General features: G+C 32.6%; 2 protein-coding genes across 4 annotated transcripts in view; both read right to left on the bottom strand.

The window, feature by feature from the left end:
* LOC143226646 (actinia tenebrosa protease inhibitors-like) overlaps positions 1–20,007 on the bottom strand; it is a 128,158-nt gene that overhangs the window by 61,354 nt on the left and 46,797 nt on the right. For 2 of the 3 annotated variants that reach the window (XM_076457876.1, XM_076457875.1), the window contains exons 2-4: positions 17,860–18,030; positions 5,966–6,066; positions 1,077–1,247 (exon numbers count right to left, since the gene is read on the bottom strand). In XM_076457876.1, coding sequence (XP_076313991.1) covers positions 1,077–1,247; positions 5,966–5,978 — 184 coding nt within the window. In that variant the 5' untranslated portion in view covers positions 5,979–6,066; positions 17,860–18,030. Of the gene's footprint in view, positions 1–1,076; positions 1,248–5,965; positions 6,067–17,859; positions 18,031–18,362; positions 18,521–20,007 lie in introns of those variants that run through there. The other variant, XM_076457874.1, reaches the window with a different exon arrangement.
* On the bottom strand, positions 12,346–13,272 carry LOC143226651 (kunitz-type serine protease inhibitor-like). Its single transcript, XM_076457882.1, has 3 exons — positions 13,140–13,272; positions 12,802–12,966; positions 12,346–12,549 (listed from the first exon to the last, which is right to left on the bottom strand). Exons 1-3 carry the CDS (start codon positions 13,255–13,257, stop codon positions 12,542–12,544), a joined length of 291 nt encoding a protein of 96 aa, XP_076313997.1. The 5' UTR covers positions 13,258–13,272; the 3' UTR covers positions 12,346–12,541.

The raw sequence follows: 20,007 nt of genomic DNA, 5'->3' as shown, positions 1-20,007 counted from the left end.
ACAGTTTAATAAATAAACCAGATTTAATTGTATAAATAATTGAAACAACAGGAATAGTAAATAAATAGAAAAGTTTATTATAGGAAGTGTTTATATAGAATAATGTAAGGTTTACCACTAGTTGATATAATAATAATGTTAGGTTTACAACTAGTTGATATAATAATAATGTTAGGTTTACCACTAGTTGATATAATAATAATGTTAGGTTTACCACAAGTTGATATAATAATAATGTTAGGTTTACCACTAGTTGATATAATAATAATGTTAGGTTTACCACCAGTTGATATAATAATAATGTTAGGTTTACCACTAGTTGATATAATAATAATGTTAGGTTTACAACTAGTTGATATAATAATAATGTTAGGTTTACCACTAGTTCATATAATAATAATGTTAGGTTTACCAGCAGTTGATATAATAATAGTGTTAGGTTTACAACTAGTTGATATAATAATAATGTTAGGTTTACCACTAGTTGATATAATAATAATGTTAGGTTTACCACCAGTTGATATAATAATAATGTTTGGTTTACCACTAGTTGATATAATAATAATGTTAGGTTTACCACTAGTTGATATAATAATAATGTTAGGTTTACCACCAGTTGATATAATAATAATGTTAGGTTTACCACCAGTTGATATAATAATAACGTTAGGTTTAAACTACATGATTTTATAATAATGTTAGGTTTACCTCCAGTTGATATAATAATAATGTTAGGTTTACCACCAGTTGATATAATAATAATGTTAGGTTTACAACTAGTTGATATGATGATATTAGGTTTACCACCAGTTGATATAATAATAATGTTAGGTTTACAACTAGTTGATATGATGATATTAGGTTTACCACCAGTTGATATAATAATAATGTTAGGTTTACCACCAGTTGATATAATAATAATGTTAGGTTTACAACTAGTTGATATGATGATATTAGGTTTACCACCAGTTAATATAAAGTTATTCCAGCCGTAAGTATAGCTTACATCTTTACTGTATTCCAGTTAAATCAAAGTTTAATGAACAACAATAAGACATTAAACATTATTAACAAACCTGAACAAGAAGACAAACAGTCTGCTATTGTTTTATATCGGTTTCCGTTCCCGCCACAACCACCGAAATTAAAGTTCTTACACTGGTGGCTTTCGGGATCGTAGTAATATCTTGGTATAATAGCTTTACAAGGTTCTGTAACAGATGGAGACTGGCAGTCTTTATCCAGACCTGTGAAAGTATAAAGTGATCATTCCCTCTTGAGGTTTGTTTGGTTGTTTTTTTTTTAATTTCACGCAAAGCTACACAAGGGCTATCTGCACTAGTCGTCCCAAATTTAACAGTGAAATACTAGAGGGAAGGCAGCTAGTCATCTCCATCAACTTATTACGGCAGGTAATTTGTTGTTAAAATGTGGCATTACTTTAATAAACCATAAGAAACATACTTTGTAAAAAATTTTTTCTATAAGACTTGAATGAGGTAATGAAATAAAATCGACCACAAAACTTTATACATTTTTTAAAATAAATATTCAAGAAGTTTTTACATTGTTGTAAGTTTTCTTTATATGAAAAATATCGTCATTTGTTTTTGTCTTCAGCCAAACTTGTTTCTTTTTGTATAAGTATGTTTTTTATATTTTAAGTTTTTCAAAAATGTTTGTTCCTTGTGTTGAACCGAAAAATGTGGTTCACATTGTTTTATTGAAATAGAACCATTTCTCTTTAATAAGACGTACATTTTATGAACATAGTGCCGAATTCTTTGGAACAGACTCTGCACGGCCAGGTGGTTTAGACTTTCGACTCGTAATCTGAGGTTCGCGAGTTCGAATACCTGTCGCATCAAATATACTCGCTCTTTCAGCCATAGGAGCATTATAATGTTACGCCCAATCCCACTATTCGTTGTTTAAAGAACACCTAAAGAATTTGCGCTGGGTAGTGATGACAAATTGCCTTCCCTCCAATGTCATGCTGCTAAATTAACGGACGGCTAGCGAAGATAGTCCTCGAGTACTTTCGCGCGAAATTAAAAAACAAACAATCTTTGAAACAATAAAGCAAATTTGATATACTTTTCATATAATTATTTAAATATCTGGATTCAACCGTGATTACCAACAGTGCAACGAACATATATATATATGTTTGACACGTTTTAATAATATATTTTACAAAAAGTGGAGTGTATGCTGATTATTTATGGTTGAAATTTATCGCCAACAAGTCACAGACACTTACAGCAAATAATCCAGTCCACACATAAAACCCGACATATTTTTCCATTTTTCTTATTTATAGTTTAAAAGTTAAAGCTCACATTTAGTTAATATCTATAGTTAGGGTATTCTAAAGATGTTATTTGCCTTGGGAGTTTTGTGATATGAATCATTTCCACCTCAAATATCTTGATATAAAGACTCGAAAACTCTATAGAAAACTTCGTCAATGGATTTATATAAAAATTATAACATTATAACAGAACAACATTTTTGATATATCTTTATCGTCCGTTACTCTAGAACTGACGGAGACAAAATATGTATCAAGTTACTACGGGAACATGTATATTAAACTTCTCTACAAGTGACATTGTCCAGTCATTCAACCTTCATGTGACATTCCAGCCTTCAGTGACCTCTAAAAATCTAGAACTTTCATTTATATGATGATGGACTGAACTGGTTTGATTTGAATTTAAAAAAGAATTGTAGTTCCTTAACATAATTTACATGTAAGTATAGTTCAACTGAAGTTATTAATAAAGTGAAATAAACTTACGTTACAGAGCTACAGTTGTTAATAAAGTTAATTCTCAGGCCTCAATATACAACTTACGTGAAATTTATAAGTAAAGGAAAATCAAATACCAGCTGTTCATTGGACGTTCATTCATTCTCCCAATAAAACAAACGTTCACCTGACTTAACATACTTAACTAACTACAGAAGAAAGTTACTTTTACAATGTTTTACGAAACCGGTTTTACCTGAATTTTCTAATTAAATAAAATAAATAAATTAGTGTTAACGAAAAACCTGAAAGTACATTTTGACAAAACAGTTTAAATTATATCTCATTAAAGTGTTTCTTTGTAGAGAATGTAAAACTTATAAAAATAAACAAATGTTATAACATTTTAATCTTTACGGTGTCAATAACGCAATGGTAAACAAAATTTTCTCTAACCTAGAATCTAAGTTAACGTCCAGTAGTTCAAAACACAAAGTTCAACCTCGACATGACGGTTCATAGATTGGCTCTGAGAATTTGAAGTGTAAGCTTATGAATTAAAGACATTTTTTTTCATAGCTCCGTCTTTTGAACGAAATGAGAACTAATTATGGTTTTAGACTCACGATATAAACTTAGATTTTTGACTAACGAACGAGAGAGATTTATAAATAAAAAATATTGGTTGTTTTCATAGTGACGTCACTTTTCTGTAATCACAAGTATGGTGGCATTTTTGTTACGTGTTCGTTGACGGTTGCCTGTATGGAACATGAGAAAATCACATGTTGTGAGTCAGGTTATTTTATTTTTTTCCGTTAATTTATTAATACGTTTTTGTGTTTTTATCACTAAAATAAAACCGGTTCTATACATGATTTTTAAAGACTCAGGTACTAGTTTTCCCGAAGTTACGAAATTGTGAGTTGTTAATATAATATATTTTCAAGTGTACCGTTTTCTACTAGCTGTGTTATTTATGTTATATTTTACTGAAGCAGAAAACTAGTGGATGGTCAGTATGGCACCGCTACCTGCCGCTACTCGGCCCAGCGACGGTCAGCTGGATTTATAGTAACGCCAGCCTGGTCTAGTCTAACATTGCTAAATTAGGGAGGGTTAGCGCAAAATATACGTCGTCGTTGTGAACTTGAAGATCACCTATCAACAAATACAAATCAGGGGAAGATTGGATCACTAATTAATGTCACTTCCTGAAGCGTTTTATACACACGTGCCCACGGTTTTTTACGACGTGCTGTTTCTAGTCAGTTTCTGACGTAATGAACAAGAAAGATGATGTTGTGACGTCACTTTGTATCTTCTCAATATCCACAGATGTGATTGGTGTGTTTTAGTTTTTTTGTGGGTGTTGATTTCGGTGAATATTAAATAGTCAATTGTCCGTTACGTTACGATACATGTTTGAAGATTATTTGCTGAGTTTCTGCGTGAATGTTTCGAGTGTTGATGTGAACATATCTAAACTGTATATTTTTCATATCAGAATTACTCTGATAAACCACTGTTGTATTCTCAGTGTAAGCATTAGCTAATGATAGGTTTATAATTTTCAGCTATAACTACAAGATATGCAGAAACTTTCATTACAATTGTAGGGGTCTCTAAGGTTTATTTCACTTATCAACTGTTAGTGACTGCTTCATATTTTCACAGGAAATTCCTGCAAATCAACACCCGAACCATATGCTTCTTATGGAGGACTAGGCTAGAAATAGCCGCAGGATACGAGTTTCATTAATAGGGGTCGTGGTGGGAATGGAAATCGATAAGAAACAAAAGCAGGGTTCATGGCTCCTTGTTTCACATTTGCAAACAATGTTTCCTTTGTTGTGTTCTGTAGAAACATTTTGCTCTTCTAGGAACATCTACTGTAGTATATTGAACGTGAATATAACAGTTAATGATGGGTGGTGATGACTAGTTGCCTTCCCTCTAGTCTTAAACTGCTAAATCAAGGACGGCTAGCACAGATTTCCCTCGAAAAGCTTTGTGCGAAATTCAAAAACAAACAAAATAACAAGCTTCTATTTTCAGTGGTAATATATATCATTGTCTAATAACTTACAGGTTATATATCGTTGTCTAATAACTTACAGGTTATATATCGTTGTCTGATAACTTACAGGTTATATATCGTTGTCTAATATTTTACAGGTTATATATCGTTGTCTAATAACTTACAGGTTATATATCGTTCTCTAATAACTTACGGGTTACATATCGTTGTCTAATAACTTACAGGTTATATATCGTTGTCTCATAACTTACAGGTTATATATCGTTGTCTAATATTTTACAGGTTATATATTGTTGTCTAATAACTTACAGGTTATATATCGTTGTCTAATAACTTACGGGTTATATATCGTTGTCTAATAACTTACTGATTATATATCGTTGTCTAAAACTTACAGGTTATATATGGTTGTGTAATAAGTTACGGGTTATGTATCGTTGTTTAATAACTTACAGGTTATATATCGTTGTCTAATAACTTACAGGTGATATATCGTTGTCTAATAACTTACAGATTATATATATCGTTGTCTGATAACTTACAGGTTATATATCCTTATCTAATAAACTACGTGTTATATATCGTTGTCTAATAACTTGGAGGTTATATATCGTTGTCTAATAAACTACGGGTTATATATCGTTGTCTAATAACTTATAGGTTATATATATCGTTGTCTAATAAACTACGGGTTATATATCATTGTCTAATAACTTACATGTTATGTATCGTTGTGTAATAAGTTACGGGTTATTATCGTTTTCTAATAACTTACGGGTTATGTATCGTTGTTTAATAACTTACAGGTTATATATCGTTATCTAATAAACTACGGGTTATATATAGTTATTTAATAAACTACGGGTTATATTTACTAACTACAGGCTACATATTATTATACAATAATCTACAAGTTACATATTGTTATTCAATGAACAACAGATTATATAACATTATGTTATAATCTAAGAGTTATGTATCGTTATCCATCAAACTACAGGTTATATATCGCTATACAATAACATACAGGTTATACACATTGTTTTAGAGCTCATTAGATATAAATACAAAGAATATTCCTTTGTTAAGTTGAAGTAAAAATGTATTTTCAAGACGACTGGAATGGGTATTCAAACACTATTTGTTTTCTTTAATTAAAGTTTCCATACCGATATGAGTCATCTTGAGACCACACCTTTATACCCCAGTGATGTTGTTACAAAAGTTGTGTTAGCTCTGGGTTTCTGCTGCAGTGCTGCTACCTGCAGAACTGAAATATCCAACATGTAGTATTGTCAAATTTCGTGCAGTTCACTTGTCCAGCGTTACAATTATTAAAAGTATAAAATATATTTAAAACAACAACTTTTATTTCCACTAGGAAAAGAAGAAGGTAAATATTTTTGAGCAAGAAAAACTTCATGGTCTTTCAAGAACAAATTATCTGAACAATACAGTTCGGGAAATGGAAAAAAACCTGTCAAACAACTGTTTATCAACTGTACAAAACATGGTGTTTGTCACACGTACCGAACAGTTGTTATCCAGTGATACACATTACAGTAATATTTCGTAAGAAAATATCAGAAGTCGGAATAATTCCAAGTTCGAACACATAAAAGCAGTGATTAAAAGTTTTCATCGCTTCTAAGAGTGACTGAGATACGTTAGCTCAAATATTATTATTCTATAAAATTTACATCCATTAATTTCTGACAATACTTAAAGGTGTGTTTACATGAAGTTCTGACTGTACTACAAGACATATATCAATTAATTTCTGACAATATTAAAGGTGTGTTTACATGAAGTTCTCACTGTACTACAAGATATATATCCATTAATTTCTGACATTATTAAAGGTGTGTTTACATGAAGTCTGACTGTACTACAAGATATATATCAGTTAATTTCTGACAATATTAAAGGTGTGTTTACATGAAGTTCTCACTGTACTACAAGATATATATCAATTAATTTCTGACAATATTAAAGGTGTGTTTACATGAAGTTCTCACTGTACTACAAGATATATATCAATTAATTTCTGACAATATTAAAGGTGTGTTTACATGAAGTTCTGACTGTACTACAAGACATATATCAATTAATTTCTGACAATATAAAAGGTGTGTTTACATAACGCTTTGAATACACTACAAGGTGTGTATCTTTTAAGTTCTGACTATTCTTCAAGGTGTGTTTACATAAAGTTCTCACTGTACTACAAGATATATATCCATTAGTTTCTGACAATATTAAAGGTGTGTTTACATGAAGTTCTGACTGTACTACAAGATATATATCAATTAATTTCTGACAATATAAAAGGTGTGTTTACATAACGCTTTGACTACACTACAAGGTGTGTATCTTTTAAGTTCTGACTATTCTTCAAGGTGTGTTTACATAAAGTTCTGACTATTCTACAAGGTGTATATTTACTAAGTTTTTAAGATTATTCACTGAAGTCTTTCTACAGAATATTTGGACTGTAGAAACGTTTCCACAAACTTCTGAAACTCCTCAGTGTTGTACACAATACCTATGTAAACTCCAAGATAAAAAGTGTTTACAGCAGAACGTAATAATTTAATCACTGTCAATGTATTTTCTATAACTGACGCTCAGTAATATGGTAGAGAAAATGTGAGAAGTGTTTACAGAAATAACAACATTCGGATTAAATTTTTATTTTACATATCCTGTAGCGACTGCGAATAAATTGGTTTATAATATTGAATTAACCGTCTGGTTTATAGTAAATAATTAACCCAATTTCAGTAAGGACAAACCTTATAAAAATAAGTGATTAATGATCGAAGCATATTGATAAAGTGTACTTGTTTTTAAAGTAACACATGATAGATTGTGTAATAAACGTTCTATATGTAGATCTAACAGTAATAATTAACACAGATTGTTCTTCATATTAATGTCTTCAAACAATGAAACAGACAAACAAACATGTTTGTCCTTTTGTTATTAATATTATATCACTGTAAGCTTGTTAATATTCTAATCTTTAAATACAGTTACGTATTGAACTACACATACAATACTTATACACTAGTATTTTACTGACATCTCTCGAGTTTGTAGTTTCTTCTCAACAGTAAACAATATTTTAAAACGTATCTCACGTTCAACAACTTACACGAAATGTGAAAGTCGTCGACACAGAGCCCGTTTCCAACTGTTAGAGAGAGTTGTTCAGTTATGGCATTTATCTTTATACTGAAAAGTATGACACTCAAGACACAGCTTTGAGGGACTCCAAGTTACTTTAGAAAAGAACAGGAAATTGTCGAACCCACAGGAAGTTGAAATCGCCTTCCCATAAAAACAATTTTAATAAAAATAGATAAATTGCCACGCAATCCAACATTCTCCTGCCAGATCCAGTTAAAAACAACCGAAAGAATAGGAGGACAGGCAAGCAATAGATGATACAGCATCTCGTAGTGTAAATCATCAGATCTGAACAACGTAAAAGAACCAGCTTCAACTCCACCAGTGTAAAAGAGCGAGTTTAGTCATAGAGACGATCAGCTGGAAAGAGAAGAGGTGATCGTTCTCCGGAGTCTTGATGGCTAAGAAGATGGAGGATGAAGCAGAAGAGCTAGATATCAGGTAAAGTTTTCACCGAGAGTATCGGTGATTTTCCGGGCACCAGGAACTTCCTGCACTTAGGTGAGCAAAATGGAAAGGGGAAACAAATTACACTGTCCACTGGACTTCGAACCTTGTACCGCACGACTTGGAAATGGTCGTAGAAGACAAACTGGTTGTGAATTTAATCCCAGATTCCTTCTGAATTTGATGTCTTACCTCCCGCGCATGTGAACTGGCCTGCTGAAAAGCGATGCGTTTCGAAAGTGTGCGATAGCTACAAAGTGTTTGTCAGATTCGTTTTTGAGGTTTCCGTGCCATGTGCTGATTCCACCACGAAAGAGGCTAACTTGTAAAACCTATTGAGGTTTCAGTAATACAATGAGCAGCTGCCTGGATAATAAAGTAAGACACTGCTGCCACATAGTGGTTGATCAAAGACTTACAAACAAGTTCCGTGAGAGCAGTGAAAGAGGGCCAGTTGGCTTGGTCCAGCTTCCACCGGGTCGCACGGGTCAGGTGGCATTCACCACCATTCTCTCTCAAGAAAATACGGAAATTATTACTGCTTCGTGGGCTACCGTCAACCATCCATATAAAGTGGGAGAACAGTGAAGTGGAGCAGACCGGGAGATGAATAGTAGTTATGATTAGATGTATTAAATAAAGAATAATAACCAGTGTTGAAGAGAGAAGGGATGTGTTCCAAAACGTACACTCAGGGATCGACACCTCCATTCAATATCAGTACCTTCCCTAAGGAGATTATGTTCATTAAGGTACCCTAGGATTACAATAGGAGAACAGCAAGATCTGATTGATCATAGGTCTCTCTGGGAGACAATTGGATAAAACAAATGCTGATGTTACAATACGAAGAAACACACATAGCTAGAGCCTCCAAAGATGTGTGGAGTGACAAATACAGGGTGGACACATGATGATCGACCAGCAATACCACCCATCGTCCCTCACGCAACCTCTAATTTCGATTCTAAGGAAAATTCCGAAAAGTGACCGAATCAGCAGGTTTCAGAAATATTTCCTGAAATCAGAGACACACAGGTTAGAAGGTAAATCTCAACAGTTTCACTGTATCAAATTGGCCATTTTACTTATGTATAGGCGAGTTGGAGAAGAAACCTACAGTTTTCAACTGTGTCTTTTTTCTTTATCTGAAGGTATGTTGACCTTCATGGATTCTGCCCTGAGTCAACTGGGCAGGTCTCTGTGGTTCGAAGAAGACTCCGACGACTGAGGGAACGAAGCAATGATTCTTCTGTGTCTCGGGTACAGAGAAGAAAATGGAGCCGAGGAAATAACCAAACCCAAAACAAAAAGAAGCGAATCTGGTTTCATATTGTGGAACATTCGTGAACGTTATATCCAGTAAGTTACAATAGAATGATTGGATCATCTATAATGAACTGAAGTATATATTTCATTACCTCTGTGTATAACCAGAATTTACTAACAACAGTAAAGTATTAATTATCTAACAAGACAGATGCTTTAATTAACATATATTTACAATAAAACCCAAAGTGTATTCCGTAGATATTAAACATTTGTAATAAATAAAAATACTTACCTACAAACATAGTGTTATTTTTTCTCAGAAACTCTACAATAAAATCATATCACTTACATGCAAATAAAATCAGTGCTATAGGTTATTCTATTTTCTGTGTTTTTCAAATAACTAATTTGTTTCAAATAGTTTTATTATTTATATTTAAGTAATTTCCTATTTCTCCAAATTAAAATGTAATATTCTTAGAAGCATTTTTATTTATGTAGACTGTACGTATATATTTAAGCTTTCTCGTGGTGAAATTCGACAGTTATATTAAAACTCGGTTCCATGTTGTTTGTGAAACGTTATCCTGTAGAACTTTTTTATAACCATTTTAATACGGAAAAAAGTCAATTTTATTATTTTCTCTAAGATCCTAGAAAGACTTGGGAACTTTTGTTTGTTTAGATATGTCTGTCAGACTTTACATTGTCGGCCGATGATAACTGATCTATCACTTTCTGCTGTTGAAATATATTCTGTTATAAACTAGGTTTAACATCTAGGTTTAAATAGGTTTAAATGAAACAACGGATTCACAAGTTAATCACCTAAACCTAAATCTGATAGTCAATGTGAATAAATGTCGTCTTTCAGAAAATTTAGAATGTATCGGTTAATTGGTTTTTGAATTCTTCGCAAACCTACACGCGGACTATCTGCGCTAGCCGTCCCTAATTTTGCAGTGTAAGAGGGAAGGCAGCTTGTCATCACCACTAACCGCCAACTCTTGGGCTAATATTTTTCCAACGAATAGTGAGATTGACCGCCACAGTATAACCCCCCACTGCTGAAAGATCGAGCATGTTTGGTGTGACGGGGATTCGAACCCGCGACCTTCAATTTACGAGTCGAATGTCTTACCACTTCGCCATGCCGGGCCGTTTAATTAGTTAAAGACATAATACTTTAGTTGTCATAGAGACCTTATTTTAATTACCTATAATTAACAATAAAATAATTACATCTTTTTCATCAGTTCTTTCAATATGTTATTTAATGTTTTCTTTCAGTTTCAGTATCGTAATCACCATTACTAGATAACTTAAAACTGTTTAACCTGGACCTACAGGAATGTTTCTTTATTTTATTATTATATGGAAACAAAACATAATTTATTAAACATGTTATTTACATTGAGTAAAAAGAAAAGCGTTTATAAACAGATAGAAAACACTTTTTTAAAATCTTAAATTTAGAAAATTACTAGAATTTCACGGCTTTACTCACGCTTGTAAGAATACAACACAACTCACGTAAGACAGTACAATAGCCATAGAATACCTTGTAATTACAGGTAAAATCATTCATAGATATAAGAGGTTAGTGTGTTCGACTCGTAATCTGAGGGTCGCGAGTTCGAATCCCCGTCACACCAAACATGCTCGTTCTTTCATCTGTGGGGCGTTATAATGTAACGATGAATCTCACTATTCGTTGGTAAAAGAGTAGCCCATAAGTTGTTCATGAGGGGTAATCACAAGCTGTCTTCTTTGTAGCCTTACATTCATAAATTAGGGACGACTAGCGCAGATTTTCCTCGTGTAGCTTGACGCAAAATTCAAAAGCAAACAAAGACATTATTTATTGGCTTAGATTCTAGAATATGTGAAAAGTAAGTCTTATTTGTAACATTATTTGTCTCGCAGTTCTATTGATTCAAGTATCAAAAGACAGTTAAATAAATTATAGAGGAGACTGGAAGAAGTTGTGAATGTTCAGTTTCATCTCATTAGAACTTTTTCGGAATTGAATGACACAAACAGATGACACATCTTCAAACATTGCACGTTCAGACTGTCTAAAACTACTCTAAAACATTAGCTTCTTCTGCAGACAGCGTTTACAGTCCAATAATAAAATTCCTTATCTCACAAACACGACAATGGAAGAACAAGTTCAGATTCTTGTCACTTGTGTCAAAAATGGTATCATTGAAAGGTTAACAGGAGAGTTGCCTCTATTAACACAACTGGCATTTATAAAACTGGCCAAGTTTCGCTGATAATTCATGTCAATAACACAGAATATAAAGTTCAAGTTAAAAGAAGATTTTTTTCTGGAATGTATAAACTTAAAAAAACCGTGAGCTGCTTCGTTGATTTGTTTAAAGTTAAGTTCAAAGCAACACAATCTATAATATATTATCAATTTTCATTTCCTGCTGTTAATTATCCACGCCCATAATTACAATACTACATTCTGAGATTAGTTTTATTTTGAGTACTTAATCTGTAACCATAATCATAGTTTTAAAGTACTATTTATAAACTATGGTTTATTGGATAACTATGTCAGGTTAATGTTTGCAACACAAGTTTCCTGTGTTTATTATTACGACCAATGAAATAATTAATAATATTTTATTCCAGACTTGAAATCAGTTTTTATTTTCCAGTATAAGAAATTTCGAATAATACATAAACAAGACATCACGCTGTGTTTGAAATCTACTGAACACACACATATTTAGACACATCTGACAATAACGTGTGACAACATAAAGTATCGTCTTCTCGTTCATTATCATCAGCTTTTCCCAAAATATTCAACTCTGTTACGTTCCTAAAGAAAATCAGGATAAATAAATTATTGAAATTCTAACTTTTAACTGTATTTAGAATTGTTTTATCTGATGTAAATATTATAAATATATAATATTTACTGTAAATATATCTACATTTTGTTCGTCTCTTTTAAACATTTATAACAAGTTACGTTTTACTAAATATCATATATAGCTTTACGTTCTTTCTTACAATATATAATTCACAAAGTTTGTACAGACCAACAACAAAATAAACATTATTTACAAACCAGCACAAACAGCGAAACAGTGTGATCTTGTTTTGTAACGGTTTCCATTTCCCGCACAACCCCCGTAAATAAACGATTTACAGCGGTGGCTGGCTGGATCATAGTAATACCTGGTGAAATAAGCATAGCAAGGACCTGGGTCAGGTTTAGACCAACAGTCGAAACCTGTGAAAATATAAAACAGTCACTGACAGTTGAAAAGTGAATATGTTAAATGTAATTATATATTAAAAGATACCTCCATTTACAGAAAACACAACGTAACACAAAAACAAGTAGGTTTTCCTATGTTATGCTGAATCAACCCTCACTGAACATGTAACGAAATCCAACCTTACCTGCTATTACTGAGAAGCTACAAAGTGACGTCACCAGAAGCAACAACATCAGTTTCTGATACATTTTGTTGTTCGTTACTGCAGAACTGATGGATACAGAATAATTCTTAACAACCATGAACACTTATATATAAAACATCCCAGCAAGTGACATTGACATGTGATCCAGTCTTCACGTGACTTTCCAGACTTGCTTAATTTCGGAAAAACCTAGTACATTTTATTGTTGTAATAATGTACTGAACCGGTTTTACTTGGTAAAAGAAAAATTATATATTTTTCTTATCTACAGTTTGTTGTACGGTGTTACACTATACATGTAACAGTATAACTGACGTCACGGAAGTTGTTAGTAAAATAGTATAATTTAGACAATTGAAATTACTAACAATACACGTTTCGATTTCTAAGAATGTAGTTAATCGATATTTTGAAAATATAAATAACTGTTTAACTGTGTTTTAATCGCATTGTTACAATTACAAGAAAGAGGTATTACATCATGACAAGTAAACATAATTTCATAACTGGACGTTAACTTGGTTTCTAGGTCACGGCCAGTACGTGTTTAAAATTACATTAATGTTGTCATGACAACTAAAATATTATAACGTTTCTTTAATTGACAAGTTTAGGACAGATGATATTTAACGTAACACAGATAACTTAGTTTTACTAAATTGTGCTTTCACGTTTTGTTTTAACAATCATTAATTGCTGAACTAATTGTTTGATTTGTTCATAAAACTCAACTAAAATGAGTCTCGTTGAAAGTTGAAGAAGCAGTTAGATGTCTCTATCAGCTTTATAGTAACGAATCAAAACACGTGTGACAAAGATGTTTAACAGGTCTTCGTAATTGTCTTTCAAAAATCTTTAAAAGAAATGTTGAAAAACGAAAGTACCAATCATCACAACACCTTTATTAATGTGTTTATCACACTGAACTGGTTATATACTTTTACCATGTTGTGTTACATCAGACTAAAAACGTTCTGTCTATACAGTCAACACACATATTACAAACACTTACTGTTAATGTTTCTGTGTGTTATGTTCAGTTTAATATAATACATATGTGACTTGGAAAAGTGTACATTATATTAAAAGACAACAACTTTAAGCCTACTTTAAAAAACATGAGATGATTTTCCTCTAACCAGACGAAAGTGTTTCACCAGTAGCTTCTGACCGATATTACTGAGGAGATAAGAAATATCTATACAGACAGAAAGATATTTAAATATCTCTTGAGAAACTCGGGATAATTTAAAATATGTGATAATTTCGAATGTCTGAACGCTGATAATAAGGAAAGTTTCAATGTATAGCACGTGACTATAAAGTAGTGTCTGAAATCCAGCAGGTATTGATAGCATTGTTAACAATAGTTCTGTTTATAGCTTTAAGTATAACAAATGTATCAGTATAGATCCTTTAAATAACAATGTCGGATACTCTAAAGTTTGTTTGTTTGTTGAAATTATGCACAAAGCTACACAGTAGGTTATTTATGTTCTTCCAACCTCGGGTATCGAAACCTAGTTTTCGCGGTGTGAGTCTGCCCACATACTGCGAAGGGTGCACTTAAAAGTAATTTCTTCACAAATACTTTCATAAAATAAGTTTTAAAACTGTTGCTTGTTGTCAGGTACAACATTTTTATGGGTAGTTTGTATGTAATAACAAACGGATGAAAGTGATACCAATACTACTTGTATCACTTACGTGTTAGGACCTGTAATGGCCTGGTGGTCACAGTGATCCTATTGCAATCTCTTAAAGTAATGTTCTGTTTTACTATTCAGTTAGAGTAGTTCAAGAGTTGGTTGTAAGTTGTGTTGAGTATGTGACCTCCTTTATTCACTTCTAATATAGGGATAACTTATCATTTTAACTTTGTCATCACCACAACAACACAATACTATTGTATTAAATATAAGATTATTTACCATACATGTAGGAGTGTCTTTACTGTAACTCAAGGTCAGTAAAGGCAGAGATAATTTGTTCAATGCTTCATGAGATAGTTTCTACTGAATATTTGTTTCATCTTACAAATCCTGCATGCTACTCAAAGATAAATTTGAGAATACCATACCACTAGGAATCTCAGAACTGCTGGTATGGGTATTAACACTTTATTGGTAAGGAGAAAACAATGTTGCGACCTACCAAGGTCATCTTCAGGTTGACCAAAACGTTGTTCTTTTTTTATCAGCAAAAGTGTTAACACCCAAACAGGCGTTCTGAGATACATTTTTATTTCAAGTGGGTTTCTCGTGATCAAGGACCATACCGCTATAGTTAGGGTTATCTTACCTGTATTATAGTTTTGACCAACAGGACTACAGCTAATCTTAACCAATCAATAGCTTTGACCAACTAACGTATGTTCACCTGTGTTTTGGCACTGTACAATTAACTGCCTTCACAAACTGTCTTCTATTGTGACCATGTCAAACTGTACTATAATTTTACCTAAAGGACTACTCCATGAACTTGAAGCTTTAAAGCATGATATCAACACCTAAACTGGAAACAGCCAAGAGAGCTCATTGAGTAGTTTTTCTGTAAACAAACAAATCTACTTGTCGATAATATACTTTGAATCAACTAGTTTATACGATAGATTTTTATGACTGGTTTAAATTGTAAAATTAACTTAGCTGTTTATACTATACGATTACTCGACTGTTCATACAATACAATTAACGGAATGTTAAACTTTAAGAAATTTATCAAATTATTCACATAATACGACAAGAACTGTCTCTGCTTGTTAGGTTTAGCTAACTGAAGACTGATTGCCACTTTTTCTCTTACAAGTACAAAAAGAAATGCTTGAACAGTATTTGTTGACTTGAGCCTGCTCTGTCACACGTCCGAATCAAGGTTACCTTACGTAATGTAAAGAAACCGTAGAAAACGAGACACAAAGTCAGTCCACCACGTGATCAGAACTTCTATGTTTTTGTTGTTTTGTTTTCCTTTTTTGTAGTTAAGTGGAAAGCTAAACACTGGTCTGGCTATGCAGTGACTACGATGAATATATAAAACCTGTTCTTACAACATAAGATTTCAAGAGAAGTGACAAAGACCTGTAACGTTATCCTGATAAAGAATGAATCTCACTTTAAAAATCACGAAACTTACGGTATTACCACTAAAGAAAGCCAATATTTGATGTTACTAGTCAGGTAAATGAAAAATTCGTGTAGTAACGAAAACATTTACAAAAACACAGAGTGTGATAAAGACAGACATTAATGACAGAATGTTAAATATACCAACTTTCAGAGAGATATAAATCGCCTTTAAACAACATAATAACACAAAGTTATCTAACAGAATTACTCTTGTGTTTGAAAACAAGAACACAATTACTCTTGAAGATAACAGACATGATGAAGAGAAAATCTCATTGGTAAAATATGAAAAGGAACCGAAGTGGCAGCACATAGATTTGTTACAATAATCTGTAGAGAAATTAAATAGTCACTTGACAGTGAAGCTATAACTAATGGAAGTTTTAATATGAGACATATACATTGGAAAAAACACTCGTACATTATGACAGTCTTATTAACCATTGAAAGAGATCATGACTGTAAGAAGTTATGTACAAAATACTATCACCCAATAACTTAACAAAACAATGTATCACGTGATTTTGCCTTGAAACAATTATACAAAACAAAGTGTTCTTGTGTTACAATTGTTATTACCCATCATTTAAAAACAACAATTCTCCTCTTACTGAATGAACACTTATCTTGTTCAACTTAATGATCGAATAACATTATTGTTTAGAGAAATTCCTGTTCTTTTATTCAGCCACCCTCCCATTGGTAATAAGGTTTAAAACTTGTTTATATATCGTTTTAGTGTTATTTTCGATGGATTCATTTTTTCTTTGAAATACTTAAGCCTAAAAGGCCTTTTGCAAGTGAAGTCAAGAATATAAGTTTTCTCGACGACACTGAACTTGGTAAAGTGAGAATAATATTATTTATGTCTGCTGAGGTTTGTTCTGGGAAAAATATTTTATTTTCCAGTCATCACGAAACGTGGTTAAAACGGAAAATAAATGATAAACCAAGACTTCCGCAATTCCTGGAAAGAGGAACAACAGTAAATACAATATTTTTATATTGCTGTTTGCTTTGAATTTCGCGTGAAGCTACACGAGGGCTATCTGCGCTACCAGTCACTCATGTATGAATGGAAGCCTAAAGGGAAAGCAGATAGTCATCGCCACTCCGGGCAACTCTTGGGCAACTCTTACTAAAAAATAGTGGAATTGAGTATGATTTTATAATGCTCCCACAGCTGAAAGGATGCATGTTTTGACAGGGATTCGTATCAATAAACCTCAGAATGTGACTCTAGCATCTCAACCACATGACCATGACGGGTTTAAATGTTATTATTTTCTATTTGTTTCCATCACAACATCTAAAAGTGTTGACATGAAATCTTTTATGGATGTTGTTCCATTATATTTGTACCGACCTACATTTTAATGTTAAAGAATAATTTCCATTACTTTAAATCAACTTCTGTTTTAAATTCTTCTAATTTATCAGTATCTTTAAAACCTAAGGCCATTAATATTCTCCTTCGTTTGAAAAATTCTTGTCAGAAATTTAAATTCAATATTAGATCCTATATCAAAGCTTACCGAATAACAGTAAGACAATAAACATTTTTTCCAAACCTGAAAAAGCAGACACACAGTTTGCTATTGTTTAATATTGCTTTCCGTTCCCGCCACCAGCCCCGTAAATAAATTTCTCACACTGGTGGCTTTTTGGATCGTAATAATATCTTGGTATAATAGCTTCACAAGGTTCTGTAACAGGTGGAGACTGGCAGTCTTTATCCAGACCTGTGAAAGTATAATATGATCATTCCCTCTTGAAGTAAGTACGTTTAATATAGTATATCTTAGGATACTAAACACTTCGCATAATAACTGTTTAATACACTTTATTTACAGCAAGAGTTTTAAACACCACTTAACGTTCACAGGTAGGATGATTTTAGACAATTATTTTCACAAATAGTTCTATTATATCAGACATTTTGTGCCACATAGCTTGACACTAAAATTCTAAAGTTCTATTAAAAACCCTAGCAATTAATTTGAAGTAATAAAAATGAAATAAATAATTATCACCATGTGATATATTTTTCATGATCGTTACAAACAACTCCTACCTGTTGTTTATGACAAGTTACACAGTGAACAACTATTGTTATCTCTATATCCATATTTCTCTTCACTTTCGAAAACTGACTAACATACACTAAGTCATAACTAACCATGAACACTTTTGTATAAAACTTCTGTCACCAAGTGACATTGACAAGTAATCTAACCTTCACGTGATTTTCTGGAATTATGAAGCTCCGGGAAAACTATTATCTTTAACTTTCGTGCCAATGTCCTAAACCGGTTTTATTAACCTTAATACAAGAAAAACACACACTTATGAATAAATTAACAAGAAAAAAATAAAATAGCGTAAATAACAACAAGGGATTTTTGTCATGTTAGTTGCAGACACCTCTTGTAGAACTCGCAACAAAAATACAACCAAATCTGTGACTACTGAAAAGTAAGAAAACAACCAATACTTTTTATATAATAATCTTTCTCGTTTTTTACTAAAAATATAAGTTTGTATCGTGAGTCTAAAGTTGAACAAGATCTCAAATCTCTCAAGAGATGACGGAGCTATGAGTTACACGTCTAAACTTTTAAAAGCTCAGAGTATTTCTTTAAATTCTCATGCCCAGAATAAAAAATTAGTGTTTCGAACCAATGGACGTTAACTTGGTTTCTTGGTGACGGCCAAACATTGTTTTAACATACATTAATGAAGCCATGACGATTAAAAAAACTATTATATTTGTTTAATTCGTAAGTTATAGTTTACTTCAAAAAACCACTTTAGTGAATAATAATTTAATTTTTTTCAAAATGTACTTTCAGATTTAGCTTTAAAATTTGTTGACAGCTAATTTATTTATTTATAAAATTCTAGTAAAACAGGTTTCGTAAAGCATTGTACAAGTACCATATGCACCCTGGAGTGTCAAGTGCTCTTTGATCTCTTTCGTTACTTATATGGTCATGCAGTGTTGGTCAGAGTGAGCTGACATTCTCCGACCCTTTGTCCATGTACTGGTATACATTTACAGACATTCTCTTGCTCTACTAGTGGGAAGTATGTGGGCTTTCTCTTTCCTTTCTTATATATTTGTATATATTTCTCCCTTATTTATTTTTGTGTTTCAAATATATCTTAATTGGAGAGAGGTGATTAAGGCTATCTTCATCATGTATGTTATTGTACTGTGTCTGTCTGGTATGGTTGGTATGTTTGTGTATAAATTTAGATGATGTGGTTCTGGGAACTCTGTATACTGTTGTGAGGAATGTGTTTTGTATTGTCTGCAGCTTGGTTTTGATTATTTTGGTACTTACAGTTATCCAAGCTGAAACTGTATAGTTTATGACTGGTCTACTGTATGTTTTGTAAATTGTTAATATATTGTCTATTGATGCTCCACTGTTCTTACCAGTTAGACTCCTAGCATAGTTGGTTCTTCGCCAGATTTTACTTTTAATTTCACTTAGACGGCTAACCACACCTCCATGAGGGGCTCCAGCTTCTCCATACATGATGAAGAGTAGACGGCTAACCACTCCTTCATGAGGGACTCCAGCTTCTCCATACATGATGAAGAGTACAAGGCTAACCACCCCTCCTTGAGGGACACCAGCTTCTCCATACATGATGAAGAGTACAGGGCTAACCACCCCTCCATGAGGGACACCAGCTTCTCCATACATGAT

Source organism: Tachypleus tridentatus, chromosome 9 (genome assembly GCF_004210375.1).
Source record: "Tachypleus tridentatus isolate NWPU-2018 chromosome 9, ASM421037v1, whole genome shotgun sequence".
Classification (NCBI taxonomy): domain Eukaryota; kingdom Metazoa; phylum Arthropoda; class Merostomata; order Xiphosura; family Limulidae; genus Tachypleus; species Tachypleus tridentatus.
The sequence above is the reverse complement of the archived record's forward strand: the minus strand, read 5'-3'. Positions and strand labels throughout refer to the sequence as shown.